Below are 15,896 nucleotides of genomic sequence, written 5' to 3'. Positions count from 1 at the left end.
ACCAACACACCTCTGTGTATGCGCGGTGGTCTCGCGGTTCTAGGCGCGCAGTCCGGAACCGTGCGATTGCTACGGTCGCAGGTTCGAATCCTGCCTCGGGCATGGATGTGTGTGATGTCCTTAGGTTAGTTAGGTTTAATTAGTTCTAAGTTCTAGGGGACTGATGACCATAGCAGTTGAGTCCCATAGTGCTCAGAGCCATTTGAACCATTTGAACCTCTGTGTATGTGGGCTGCTGCCACGACTGCAGGTCAGATGCAGCGCATGGTCATACCCCGAGGTGATTTAAGCCCGCAAACCGCCCACCAGAGCGTTGTTTCACCATCTACCAGCATTATCCTTAATTTACGAGCATTAGTGTACTTAAACGTAACTAACCTAAGGACATCACACACATTCGTGCCCGAGGCAGGATTCCAACCTGCGACCGTAGCAGCAGCGCGGTTCCGGACTGAAGCGCCTATAACCGCTCGGCCACAGCGGCCGGCTTCAATCAGCTGTCCTCGCAACAAGTTCTGATGTTACGCAGGAAGAATGCTTGCGGCATTGTGTTTCGTGGCACTCCGTTCAAGCGTTCTGCTACTGCCACTGCAGTGCTACAGCGGCAGAGCTCTCCACTACCAAGACGCGAAATTATAGCTTTAAGTTCATTTGTATCACCACAGAGGGCGTGCGGACGCTGCGTTGCAAAACATCCTGCGTTAATTTGCCGCCCCTGAGGGAGTCTCCCTTTGTAATGAAGACCTCCTGGAGTCAAACGCATTTCCGAGTCGAGCATAAAATGCAGACCGGAGAAAGAGTAATGGAATGCGCCTCTGAAGGGGCGGGACCACCCAAGGCGGCCAATGAAGGAGCTGACGGCAGCCTAGCTGGCGCGACGGAGCGGTAATTACCGGATTAGAGCGGCCTTTGATGTGTTGCGGAGCACGTAATTAGACTTAGGCATTATGAACGGCTTCTGTGTACAAAGCTCAAGTTTCTTTTCCTTTGATTAAAAACTTGCTCGTAGTGAAGGGTGTGATGCAATAAACTTACGTTACGATGAGACTTGGCGGAGAAACTGTCACTTTTGTTACAAGAAAATTTCCGTTGCATTATTGAGAAAGTCACAGTGGATATAAAGGGTTTGGCCGAGGTAAATTAATACGCTCATCTGCAACTATGGTAGAGACCCCTATAAGCAAGTCTGTTCAACGGCGCCCGAGGAAGTTAGTGTAGTGAGTTTAGCGACCAAGGCACAACACGATTGCAGCCAGTCCCACGACGTCTGTAGCCGCGCCAAACGCCCACAGATGCCACACCCCAAACTTCCAACACCACCGTATTATTTCCAGCTTGCACTATGCTGCGGTATCAGGCGCACCAATGTCCTACGGAATCGATCTTTAAGAAATGGGTTGTAATTGTTTTTTATTTCTTACTATTGCGGATTTTATACTTTACCTGTCATTACTATTGTTTGTTGTGTATTGCGTGATACTGACCAATGACAAAAGGAAGTTCACCAAATGATACTGACCTTAGCAGCTGGACATTCCTCTCTCGGCGAGGGCAGAGCTTACTTTCGGGCCGGTCGGAGTGGCCAAACGGTTCTAGGTGCTACAGTCTGGAACCGCGCGACCGCTACGGTCGCAGGTTCGAATCCTGCCTCGGGCATGGATGTGTGTGATGTCCTTAGGTTAGTTAGGTATAAGTAGTTCTAAGTTCTAGGAGACTGATGACCTCAGAAGTTAAGTCCCATAGTGCTCAGAGCCAATTGAACCATTTTACTTTCGGACGAAACGCACCAGAACAGCTGTACAGCACCTCCCAGGAAATTGTATTTCGAATCGCTGGAGCAAGTCGGCACCGCAGGTTTAAAACTGTTCACGTGTATTAAATGCAACGTAAGCGTAACTTTCCGTTGCGCCGGCACCAATGAACGTGGTAATGGGTGACCAGCGTGATGCGATGGGCAGTCGGGGGAGGTACTGTGTAACTAGAGAAACATCTCAGTTCGTGAAATATTTGAATCAGAAAATTAAATTTTCCACTAAATTCATCGTGAGCTTTTCTAAAACCCAGGAATACAAGTATACTCCCGAAACTTACAACATGTAATTGCAATGCAACTGTTTTACGTTGCGCCGGCCGGATTGGCCGTGCGGTTCTAGGCGCTACAGTCTGGAACCGAGCGACCGCTACGGTCACAGTTTCGAATCCTGCCTCGGGCTTGGATGTGTGTGATGTCCTTAGGTTAGTTAGGTTTAATTAGTTCTTAGTTCTAGGCGACTGATGACCTGAGAAGTTTTGTCGCATACTGCTCAGAGCCATTCGAACCATATATATATATATATATATATATTACGTTGCGGCTGGCAGCAGTTGAAGACCTGACGTCATATGCTTATATGAATGTCCGAAAGAACAGACACAATTGATGACCTGCAGCCGTCTACAACGAAATTAGAGTTATATATTAATACCTTCAGCTGCGGACGGGCGATGATGTACATCAACGGGGCAGGTAAAAATGTGTGCCCCGACCGGGACTCTGCCATGTAAGCAGGAGAGCCCGGGTTCGAGTCCCGGTCGGGGAACAGATTTACACCTGTCCTCGTTGATATAAATCGACGCCCGTCAGCAGCTGTAGGTATTACTACATAATTCTAACATGACGTCAAGTTCACAAAGACCGCCGACCTGTGCGGATATGTATGTAGCAGAACTAGGGAGCAAAGTCAGACTGGTACAAGGACTGACGGAACACCTGTTGTTTATATCGGCTCTTATATTTTTATTGTTTTGGTTATAAGAAATAGTGTATTAAATATCTGAATTTCATAAAAGTGTTTTGTAACACATGATATGTCATCAGAAGTTTTCAGAAATCGAAACTTGTGATTATTGAGGGTGGGAAAGGAGAGAGAGGGGGGAAGGGGGTTGTATAGTTCAAGAGATCTGTTACGGCGCATAAGACTTTAGAAGTCTTTGGAGAGAGCATTTATTTTACACTTTGGCATTCCGGGATGGTACACAATGTTTTCTGTACCTCATAAGCGATTCTTGCTCTGCCCACGATCTGCAAGAGTTTTTACTTGTAAACAGACAGTATTTCACCACAAGGTAAAGTCAGAAATAGTTTTAGCCGTTCTCGTTACAGAAAGCGACTAGTTCTTTATTATATGGGATTTGATTTATAGTCAGCGATAAGAGACGAACGATCATTCGGAGTAAAATATTGTGGTAAACATGGTCTCTAAAATGCATGCCTTAAAAGCTACGAGTACTTCATCTTCGATACTGTGAAACATATCGTTTACTGCAAGCTGTTTGTTTACCATGTTTTCGGAGGAGGTGGTATGGACTAAAACAAGAAAAAATTGCTTAGTGAACATGGGTTCTGAAATGCATACCGTATGATTCATGAGCAGTTGTTTAGTAGAAGAGATGATTTTCGCTGTAGCACTGATGAACAAGTTCTCGTAGATTTTAACGTATGCGCAGTAGAACTCGTGTTTACTGGACATTTATTTCTTGTTTTGGCTCATACTACCACCTCTCACAACATACTTGCAGCAGCAAAAAAAAGAAAAAAAAAAAGAAAAGAAAAAAAATGTTCACAGTATCGAGAATATCTGAAGTTACCCATTCTGGAGGCCATGTTTTCTAGCCTTTTCCGCTTCGAATGATCATCCCTCTCATATAACAGGATACCGATCATTCATCCTTGGACACACTGCATTATTAATAAAGCATGGCGCGCTGTAGGAACGTACTACTAGGCATCTATGGTACAGTACAAAAATGTTACATGGTGAATGAATCCGTTCGACCAAATATCACTTACAACGCCTACTCACGAAAAATCAAACAATGGAAAATCCTGTACGGAGTAATGACAATGTTATGAAAAGGATAGTTGCAACTATAGCGGAGACGCTGAGGCGCAAACAGGCACAACAAATAGCCTGTCAAACAAAGCTTTCGGCCGAACAGGCTTTCATCAGAATTGGACAGTACACACACACACACACACACACACACACACACACACACACACACGCAAACGCAACTCACACACACATGGCCACAGTATCCGGCTGCCTGGTCCTGACAGCCAGACACTGGTAGGTCATGTGTGTGTCAGTTGCCTTTGTGTGTGTGTGTGTGTGTGTGTGTGTGTGTGTGTGTGTTGTCCAATTCTAATGAAGGCCTGTTTGGCCGAAAGCTTTTGTTTGACAGACGTTTTGTTGCCTCTATCTGAGCCTCAGCATTTCTGCTATCATCTGAGTAGCAAATATCCTTTTATTAATATTTTTCTATACACGTAAGATAGAGAAGAAAAATCAGTGTAGCAGTTGGCAATGTTACGCATTACTACTTTTTATAGTACACCACAAAACATACACTCTGTTTTTACTACTTTCTGTCTCACGAAGCGGTGAAGTTAATGTACCGGAATCACCCTCCATACGAAGTTCCCAACTTGACTACTATGTATCCCTTTGGCATAACGTTGTGTTAATATTTGTGCCTTAGGTATTACGCTATTCCATCTACTCACCTCGTGTGTGTCCGTGTCTGTTGCAGTTGTGGTACTATGCGGCAACCCGAACACCGTTCGAGAGATCCTGCTGGCTGCGGATGAGCTGAACATGGTCGGCAGCGGGGAGTACGTCTTCTTCAACATCGAGCTGTTCAACAGGTGAGACGCTGGAACAGTAAAACCAGTCTGTGTCAGGCCCTTCTCCATCCAGCTACACAAAATGTTTAGGAAGGAAGGGATGGCCGAGCGTAACGTCCCATCGACGATGAGGTCGTGTTGAAGAGCGATACTGAGCCCCTATAACAAAATTTCTGAGCTTGTACGTGGATATTTTCTGAATATTTTGGTATAAGGGACGCATGGTGTCGGGTGACTCGTTACAGAGTAATAATGCATTTATTATTTGTCTGGTTTGCTACTCAAATTCTGTGTTTTCCGAGAGGTTGCCTGAAATTTTCACTCTACCTTTAATGTAATTTCACCTCTCAACTATGTGAAGATCCTTCACGAAGAACATATGGTTCCGATTCACCGTTAAAGTGTTCCTCTCCTTTCCCCAATTGAAGATTTGGAGTAGGTTACCGACATGCAAGTAGACAAAGTGGCGTTAATTTGAAAGATTTTTGTTCGGCCATTGAGCCACACAATATTGCTATCTTGCTTTCTATGAAAATAGTATCGTAACAGTGGAAAGAACTATAATGTGCAGTCACCAACATGTGAAACGTGAAGACGCAGATTAATGCACGAACCTTCACACAGATGACAACGTACTGTGATGTGGTTGCCACCGTTGCGAGAATAGTCCAGTATAGCGCCGTAGTGTCGCTCAAACACTGCATTCAGTGCATACGATATCCACATCGTCCAGGTCTTCTGTACTAAACGTAGCCACACTACTGTGTATCTTTATTATCTTACAATTAACACTACGCGAAAAGCAAACCCGAAACAGAACCGAACAGTATTGAATACAAGCGTGATGGCTCAGAGTAAAGTGGGCAATTTTTTTGTAAACAGCAAGTACTGTAAAATGATGCAACAAGTCCGTTATAATAAAAAATAGACACAGGCAGCGCATACCTTCTGCATTGACTGTCCCACATATCGCTCCGTTGCAATACAGATACGAAGGTAAACGTTGGTGTGAAAAAACCAACTAAATCTAGATACTCTATAACGAACCATCGGAGGCCAGAGTTTCTTAATACCGAAATATTCAGATAATATTGTTGGCAACCCTCCGAAATTTTATCAGAGAGATTCGCTTTTCCCCTGTAGAAGAAGTATAAGCTCAGGTCGAGAAGGTATGCGGTAAAAAATCATCAGCGTTCTTTTCAATGGAATCATCGTACGCTAACAACTGCACAACATTCACATGCGTCGCAGTAATCAGAAAATTAATCATAACCTGTGTTGGCTGTACTGATCCAGTCTTTTGGAAGAGAATGAGGAAGGAAAATCGGGGAACTTGAAGCCAGTAATGACTCCAGCAAAACAAGGTGTCCTTCAACCGCAGGTCAAGTAAAAAAATGTACGTTTATAATATTATCAACTCCGTCGAGCATCTAACATTCTATTGATCATATACATATTCTAGAGCATATGTTTCTCTCTTTACATTACAAAATAATAAGTGAATGGAATATTTATTTAAGAAGTGAAACTATTTCTGTGGAGTTATAAATACAACTCATTAGTTAATTTCTAGAGTTACAGCAATTAGTAACAGTGGACAGAGTCCGATGCCAGACCTCCATTCTGTTTAGTACGCAAATTATGTTCTAAAATCATTTAATATTTACTTGAGAGTGCTATACTCATAGAAAATATCATTAAAAGGTAGTACTAAGAAACGATTTTTATCTAAGACCTTACACGTATTGAATTTGAAAAATAGTTGCCAAAATCGGAGCCCTTCCAAAAATTAGCAATATAGTACTGACCAAAACAGGGAAAGGTATTAAATTAAAAAATACATAACCTAATTTCTATGTAGCTGTAATATAACATCTTCCAGAACGTTACCCAATTTTTCTGAAGTAGGGTGCTGGGCTATAGGATGTTTCTGCAGGCTGTCTTTCTGAAAGTTTGGTTTTCTGATGTTTAAGAGAAAGACTAACCCACTTCTTCCTAGCAATTCCGTCATTCCAAGGCTGTCATTTCAAGTAAGGCCAAAGAAAAAGCTTCGATAGCAAGACAATACTAAACTCGTTCTTCTTCATGATCTTTACCTAAAATTGTTGGTCTGTCTATTTTGCTAGTGCTACTTCCTGTAACGTACTGTTCTGAATATTGGACAACCCCATTAAGCGTTGTTTTGAACATTAAACAGTTCACTGGCCTTCTTCCAACCCATCTTTTTTTCTGAACTGCATCTATAGCTTCAGACGCTTCAGAAGGCCTCTAGTTTATTTGATCAGCCATCACCATTATCCTCTTGAAATCTGCAATAGAATTCCGAGAGAATAAGAGTGTTTAATAATACACTCTGACTTCAGAAATGAAAAAGTAAGAGGTCCAGTTTAAGCAATTCAAGGGGGTCCAGTTTTCGTAACTACTGCGTACAACTTGCCAACCAAATGAATTTTTCAACAATCATCTAAATGTAACGGTTTAATCGTAAATATTCATCTTAAACATTTCAACCCATGAACTCATATATGTTAAAAGGCTTACCTGCCGATATCTAGGAGAAATAATGAAAAATTTAGGACAGTGTAAACATCTCTTCGATTTTCAGAACAAGTACGCACCAAATGGTAAGTAACAAGTGAAGCCGCCGAAGTGCGCACCCCGTTCCAGAGTGGTTGAAGCCTGAACTACTGATTGCACTTCGTCCTACTAGAGTACAGGAGGATGTAGGGCCCAGAACCAGGTAGTCCACATTAGGGATGGGGGTGTCGAATTTAGAACGCTTCCCCCTAATCATTTAAACAGAACATTTTTTTTCTGTCGCGTAATTGACGTGTTCAAACCTACTGTGTGCAAATCAAATCAAATTTTTATCAATTTTAGGTAAGGAGCTACAAATTTCTTTGCGTGGATTCAGCATGCTGTCCATAATTGGCTGTATTCAGCTATATTCAGGTGGATATTCATTTCAGCGTGGTACTCGAACGAGAGTCCATTTCCTAAATGCACAGCTCAGTGCTCCTTATAAACGAGCTGCGACCTAGATGTAAAGTTGCCGGTGTCATGAAGCGATAACCTTCCCTACAGATGATAATACAGTCACTGTTGTTTGTAAAGTTTCTTTGTTAACCGAGCTGTAACCGTTTTGAATCACCTGTGTCTCCTACATCACACCGTAGTGAAGAGTGGTGGCACAATAACGGGGCAACTAGAACACCATTTTGGAGTAGCGAGACACAAATCACCATCTGGTCATCTACATTTAGTATTTCGATGGCTTTCCTAAAAAGTGGTTCAAATGCCTCTGAGCACTATGAGACTTAACATCTGTGGTCATCAGTCCCCCAGAACTTAGAACTACTTAAACCTAACTAACTTAAACCTAACTAACCTAACAACATCACACACATCCATGCCCGAGGCAGGATTCGAACCTGCGACCGTAGCGGTCACGCGGTTCCAGACTGAATAACCTAAACCGCTCGGCCACACTGGCCGGCTCAGGGGCATTACTAGGTGCTTACTTTGAACAGACCACTGCCGTTTTGTTCCATAATCTTCGTCCAGTCTGAATATAGTGACCTACGTTCAACGACACAGTACATTCTCGACTTCCTTGTTATGGTTCAAATGGTTCAAATGGCTCTGAGCACTATGGGACTTAACATCTGTGGTCATCAGTCCCCTAGAACTTAGAACTACTTAAACCTAACTAACCTAACAACATCACACACATCCACGCCCGAGGCAGGGTTCGAACCTGCGACCGTAGCGGTCACGCGGTTGCAGACTGAAGCGCCTAGAACCGCACGGCCACATCGGATGTCTCCTTGTTATGTCTGCGCGAGACGGAGAGAGCGTTGCCCAGGAAATTTATTCCTGCGTCGTTCACAAATCACAGCACATTAGTTTCGGAATGTATTTGACTTTGATGCACTGTCGTATTTCAGAAAAGATGGGAGGATGGTGAACTTAGTGTGCGGAGTTCATACCTTATGCGTTGTTGTTAGTAACAATATGCGGAGGGCGATCAATAAGTAATACAACAAATTTTTTCCCGGCCAGTTTCGGTTGAAAAACGCGGAATTATCGCTTCAGCCCAAGTAGTTTCATGAAAGTCCCATAGTTGGCGGCGCTCTAAGTAGCCTTCAAAATGGCGCCTGTAACGGAGCTACGTTCCAAGCAGAGACCTGTTATTGATTGCTTTTGGTGGAAAATCAGATTTTCACAGTTATTGATAGACTCTCTATCGGAGACTTGGCGGCGAACAAAAGCACGGTGAGTCGTTGGGCGAGGCTGTGACTCCTGCATTGTTTGGACGTGCGAACACTCCAATTCGAGATGACTGACGGATAACAATCAAATACCTCGCATCTCAACATATCTTTTACTGCAAGATGCTTGTTTTCGCTGTAGGTAGTGTTGACACACACTCCGCCAGGTGGGGTACTCAAAGTTGTATGCTCCGATGGGTTCCTCGCTGCTTAACAGAAGACCATAAACTACGATCAAAGACCACCTGTGCGGAACTGCTTACACGCTAGGAGGATAATCGTAACAATCTTTTCTGGCACCTCACAGGCGATGAAACATGGTTTCATCACCTCGAACTGGAAATAGAACGGCAGTCCAAGGAGTGGCGCAACACCATCTCTTCTCCAAAGACATGTTCAAAGCCAGACACTCAGTCTCTAAACGTATGGCGGCGGTCTTCAGGAATATGAAGGGGTTATTCTGTTTGATGTCCTTTCTCTCTGTGCAACGAGAGACTTCGAAGTGGTTTGTGCTGCCCTCAGAAAACTGAAGAAACCCCTTCAGTGTGTTGGTCACCACAGAAATGCAAACGAACTTTCCCTTCTCCATGAGAACGCGAGACCTCAGACATATCTGCGCATCCGACAGGGGCTCACAAAACCTCATTCACTCTCCCTAAAGCCCGGATCTCGCACCATCCGACTTCCATCTGTTTGGCCCAGTGAAGGATGCCCTCCGCGGGAAGCAGTACGTGGATGATGCGGAACTTACATATACCTGTGAGGGAGGCGTAATAACGTAGTTTGATTCTGCTTCCGTAGCTGCTTCAAAGTGAATGTCTAACTCAAGGCCGAACCGATGTTTATTACCTTTGCATTTCTGGCAGTGAATTTATCTTATTCATGAAGCTTAAGTACACTCGTACAGTAATGACATTTTATGCTGTAAGCTTCATTTACTTGTGTGCGCAGTCATCACATCTTCATGGAAATCAGTTACAGCCGTAATCGCATATACGAGGTGCGGCAATAAAGGAATGAGACTGATTTTCTTTGCAAGATGTGGCAACCCTGCAGGCTAGCGTGGGCACAATATCTTTGACCTTGTTCTATAAGGTGCTTCTAGTCCAAGCAGCACATCGATGCAACTGCTCAGTCGTGAGTTGTGCTGTAATAAGTTAACACGTGTTTGTGTCTCTCGTCACGGAAATGGAACCGCATAATATTGCGCAATGGTATGCCATTTCTTTTTGCCTTAAATTGGATGAAAACGCGACTACAACTTATGGTAGGCTGCAGAAGGCTTTTGGAGAGTAGGTTTTGTCAAGAGCTTAAGGTTGGCATAAAACATTTAGTGGAGGCAGACCCAATGTTGAAGATGAAGATCGCAGTGGACGACCATCAACCTCACAGATGGATGTCAGCTTGACAATGCTGCGTGAACTCGTACGATACGATCGAAGATTATCAGTGAAAACGATTGAAGAAGAACTGAATATCAATCGAGAAACGGTTCGTCTGATAATAATTGAAGATCTTGGTATGATAAAGATTTGTGCAAAAATGGTCCCCAAAAATCTCACACCACAACAGCGAGAAACACGGAAAAATGAGGCAACCGATCTGTTAGAGCAAACGGAAATCAATTCAGAATTGTTGAGACGTGTTATCACTGGTGATGAAAGTCGTTTTTTTTTCCATTGCGATCCAGAGACAAAACACCAAAGTTCTCAATGGTGCTCAGAGGCATCACCCAGACCAGACCAAGAAAAGCTCGCATGTCACAGTCAAAAGTGAAATTCAATTCATGCTTGTGTGCTTCCTTGATTCCAGGCGAATTAATCACAAACAGTGAGTGCCTCCCGGACAAACAGTTAACCCATATTACTACAAAGAAATTTTAGAAAGACTTCGTAAAAGAGTTCTTCCTATCCGTGCCAACGTTGCTGATAATTGGATTCTGTATCAGGATAATGCGCCATCCCTTACTGCTCTGTCAGTACAGCAATTTTTAACCTCAAAACAAATTTCAGTACTACCACAGCCACCTTATTCACCAGATATCGCTTCGTGCGACTTTTTTTCAATTTCGAAGAGTCAAAACGGCCGTCAAGGGACACCATTTTCAATCACCACGAGATGTCCAAAAATCTGTGACGAGCGTCTTGGGAGCTATTACAGGAGATGGGTTCCAAAAGTGTTACCATCAATGGCAGAAGCGCTGGGAAAAGTGTGTGCAATCAGAAGGGAACTACTTTGAAGGAGACAACACTAAACTTGACTCAAACGCTAAGAAACATTTTTTTACATCAGTCTCATTACTTTATTGTCGCACCTCGTAAATGTTGTGAAAAATCCGAAAAGGGGCACAGCAAAGTTTGCTGAATTCACTGGTACGATTCTTTAGGAACATTAGTTGAATGCATTGCTTCTTACATTATCCCTAACATTTTTTGGGCTTGAGTTAATATTTTCTACAGCAGACGTAACATCATCTCTGTGATGAACAGTCTTTTTAAGCCACTGACGCTTTCTCAGTTACTGCCGAGCTTCGTAAGGGCGTCAGCCCACTGAGATTCGGGTCCAGGGCCACTGGCGATTTGCTCCGAGTGCCATGACATCGGCGCTTCTTTGACCCGTTTCTGGACAGCTATGACGGTTATTCATTTGTGGTGAGAAACCGCCCGTGGTCATTAGCATTGTGTGAACTCCGCCGCTCACTGACCCACTGAGCGAGCTGAATGGCGCAAATCACCGGATGGCGCCATCGTCTGCGTGCTGTGAGCCGACTTAACGACTCTCCGCCGATACATCGCGCCTTTGATGTGAGGCCTATCAGCGATGGGCGCTGTCGACACCCGGGCGCTGCAACAATTACCTGCCCTCTGTGGCGGCAACCGGAGCAGGAGAGAGGCTGCAACCTCTTGACATTTCCACCACACTGAGTGTGGCTGCGCCCGACATAGCAGACCACGGAATCAGAGCGCCCAACACATAATCCTGTCGTTAGTTATCTGTGGCTCATCTCTCATTGGAAACTCCACTTACGACACTTCATGCCCAGAACCTGTCAATACTGTATACTTAAACCTGCGAATTCATAAGAGATTATGACCCCAGTTTTCAATGCTCTGAAATATATCCGTTTATATGACACCTGAACAACGCAATCAGACAAACTATGGATTAGATTTCGCAGCGACGAGGAACTTTCTCATAGCGCAACAGTATAGTTAAAGACGCGGGGTGAGGCGGGGGGGGGGGGGGGGGGAAGGGGGACTGTTGACACACTAAACCAAGGCCGGCCGGAGTGGCCGAGCGGTTCTAGGCGCTACAGTCTGGAGCCACGCGACCGCTACGGTCGCAGGTTCGAATCTTGCCTCGGGCATGGATGTGTGTGGTGTCCTTAGGTTAGCTTAAGTATTTCTAAGCTGTAGGGGACTGATGACCTCAGAAGTTAAGTCCCATAGTGCTCAGAGGCATTTCAAACACTAAACCAACACAAAAATGAAACCATAAGGCTATCAACAGATCTCAAGTAGCTAATCACGACCTGTGTGTAAGAATTACGTCTCATAAATGTAATTCGAGAGATGCAAATGTTTCACTGCAACCACGTGTCTTGAAGTTCCACTTCAGCATGAAGTTATCTGGCTAGCTGAAAATCCGATTTAAAAATAAGAAAGTCTCATCTGCCTCTGCTTGAAATATAAAAATAGCGAATTGTAGTTCTTTCGACAACATTGTTTTTGATTGAACAAACGTTAAGATATATAAGAGCTGTGAAAAATAAGTTCCGAAGAATCGCAAATTAAATAAATACTGAATATACATTGTAAAGAAATAATACAAAATCTCAAGTTTCACAATGAAGCGTCCTTCAAAATGGTTCAAATGGCTCTGAGCACTATGGGACTTAGCAGGTCATCAGTCCCCTACAACTTAGAATTAACTAACCTAAGGACATCACACACATCCATGCCCGAGGCAGGATTCGAACCTGCGACCGTAGCAGCCGCGCGGTTCAGGACTGATGAAGTACCCTTCGACGGACCACGTTGCTTTAGATGATCACTTATGTAAACGACAGGGAAGCTCACTCTATGTCGTATTAACCTGTAGTAAGTCGAAAAGCAACGAGATTATCAACTTGCAAGGCCTGATAATCGAACAGAAATTGCATACTGAATCTCAAGAGTTCCAATGCAACTGTGAACTCCAACAAAGAACGTACATTTCTCATGTTGAATACGACGGCAAAGTATCTCGTATACATAAATTTAATATTCCACAAATCAGCACTACGCAAATGCAGCACAAGGAAGCAACCATCCAACAGTCCACATCGATGTCGATTCCACGTGCCCACTTTTTTAATCACAAGACAGGATGCCTATTCTGAACAGATCGACGCCTCCTAAAAGCACCAAGTCGACCTACACTGTGTTACTTTGCCGGCCGCGGTGGCCGAGTGGTTCTTGGTGCTACGGTCCGGAACCGCACGACTGCTACGGATGTGTGTGATGTCTTTAGGTTAGTTAGATTTAAGTAGTTCTAAGTTCTAGGGGACTATTGACCTCAATTGTTAAGTCCCATGGTGCTCACAAGAGATTTTTGGATCACTTTGCCAACTGCCCTTGTGGCCCGCGCTAATTGATTCTGCCTGCCCTGCATTTCTGTTATTTGGCTCACCTGGGAGTTCAGAGGATTTGTTTAAGAAATGCCTTGCAGTTGACATCCAAACATATACTACTCTACAGACGAATAAGTGATGGATGCCCTTTGAGACAGAGAACTACTTATACACTCCTGGAAATTGAAATAAGAACACCGTGAATTCATTGTCCCAGGAAGGGGAAACTTTATTGACACATTCCTGGGGTCAGATACATCACACGATCACACTGACAGAACCACAGGCACATAGACACAGGCAACAGAGCATGCACAATGTCGGCACTAGTACAGTGTATATCCACCTTTCGCAGCAATGCAGGCTGCTATTCTCCCATGGAGACGATCGTAGAGATGCTGGATGTAGTCCTGTGGAACGGCTTGCCATGCCATTTCCACCTGGCGCCTCAGTTGGACCAGCGTTCGTGCTGGACGTGCAGACTGCGTGAGACGACGCTTCATCCAGTCCCAAACATGCTCAATGGGGGACAGATCCGGAGATCTTGCTGGCCAGGGTAGTTGACGTACACGTTCTAGAGCACGTTGGGTGGCACGGGATACATGCGGACGTGCATTGTCCTGTTGGAACAGCAAGTTCCCTTGCCGGTCTAGGAATGGTAGAACGATGGGTTCGATGACGGTTTGGATGTACCCTGCACTATTCAGAGTCCCCTCGACGATCACCAGAGGTGTACGGCCAGTGTAGGAGATCGCTCCCCACACCATGATGCCGGGTGTTGGCCCTGTGTGCCTCGGTCGTATGCAGTCCTGATTGTGGCGCTCACCTGCACGGCGCCAAACACGCATACGACCATCATTGGCACCAAGGCAGAAGCGACTCTCATCGCTGAAGACGACACGTCTCCATTCGTCCCTCCATTCACGCCTGTCGCGACACCACTGGAGGCGGGCTGCACGATGTTGGAGCGTGAGCAGAAGACGGCCTAACGGTGTGCGGGACCGTAGCCCAGCTTCATGGAGACGGTTGCGAATGGTCCTCGCCGATACCCCAGGAGCAACAGTGTCCCTAATTTGCTGGGAAGTGCCGGTGCGGTCCCCTACGGCACTGCATAGGATCCTACGGTCTTGGCGTGCATCCGTGCGTCGCTGCGGTCCGGTACCAGGTCGACGGGCACGTGCACCTTCCGCCGAACACTGGCGACAACATCGATGTACTGTGGAGACCTCACGCCCCACGTGTTGAGCAATTCGGCGGTACGTCCACCCGGCCTCCCGCATGCCCACTATACGCCCTCGCTCAAAGTCCGTCAACTGCACATACGGTTCACGTCCACGCTGTCGCGGCATGCTACCAATGTTAAAGACTGCGATGGAGCTCCGTATGCCACGGCAAACTGGCTGACACTGACGGCGGCGGTGCTCAAATGCTGCGCAGCTAGCGCCATTCGACGTCCAACACCGCGGTTCCTGGTGTGTCCGCTGTGCCGTGCGTGTGATCATTGCTTGTACAGCCCTTTCGCAGTGTCCGGAGCAAGTATGGTGGGTCTGACACACCGGTGTCAATGTGTTCTTTTTTCCATTTCCAGGAGTGTAGATGTGTGCAGGCATAACATGAAAGGTGTATAACAACAGCCGACTTTCAGCGCGTTTAGTGAACTGTTCTAGGGCTTAGTGGTGGTTTTACCGAGTAGTTCAATCAGAGACATCAGATGGCCTAACGTTGATACCGATCGCTAGTCACCTTTGAGTTGTCTGTCAAACTTCATTTTAAACACGTCAGCGTTCCGATTTAGATACACGTGGTTTTCACGAGCGGTGTGGACCAATTCTTAAGGCACTGTATTAGTATTCGGGAGGGAGGTGTTCAGACCATATTCCGGTTACTCGCATTTAGTTTTCCATTTAACCTAAAACTGCAGAGAACAAAGAAATCGATGGTTGCTTTGAAAACTACATAGAGAATTTCCTTCCATATACTTGTGCAACACTGGCTTGTGCTCTGGCGCCAATAGTCTCGCAGTCGGCGCGAGATTAAAACCTTTTTTTTAATTATTTTTTACGTGGTGCCCAGTTACAGCACAGTTGCATTAGTAAGTTATATACAGCTTTCCGGTGAACCCCAGGTACTATGAAGTACTGCAGATCAGGTCTTCGCTTTGTAAAGCAAAATTTCACTGTAGCCAAGAGTCATTGTCTCGGGTTCCAGCAAGAGAATTTTTCGATGTAGGGAAGAGGAACGGGTACAGTGAAGTCAAAAGTTTGAAGACACTACACATTTCCTATGCATGTGTCGTTAATTATGAATGCCTGGACACACTTCCCTCCCCACCGTCAATTCACACACG

The 15,896-nt window shown here is 45.0% G+C and overlaps 1 protein-coding gene across 2 annotated transcripts in view; it reads left to right on the top strand.

Moving 5' to 3' along the window:
• Window positions 1–15,896, top strand: part of LOC126266758 (atrial natriuretic peptide receptor 1-like) — a 1,377,759-nt gene that overhangs the window by 715,157 nt on the left and 646,706 nt on the right. For both annotated transcript variants that reach the window (XM_049971275.1, XM_049971274.1), the window contains exon 4: window positions 4,573–4,687. In XM_049971275.1, the coding sequence (XP_049827232.1) occupies window positions 4,573–4,687 (115 nt within the window). The remainder of the gene's footprint in view (window positions 1–4,572; window positions 4,688–15,896) is intronic.

The sequence above is a fragment of the Schistocerca gregaria genome, chromosome 4 (genome assembly GCF_023897955.1).
Source record: "Schistocerca gregaria isolate iqSchGreg1 chromosome 4, iqSchGreg1.2, whole genome shotgun sequence".
NCBI lineage: Eukaryota > Metazoa > Arthropoda > Insecta > Orthoptera > Acrididae > Schistocerca > Schistocerca gregaria.
The sequence above is the reverse complement of the archived record's forward strand: the minus strand, read 5'-3'. Positions and strand labels throughout refer to the sequence as shown.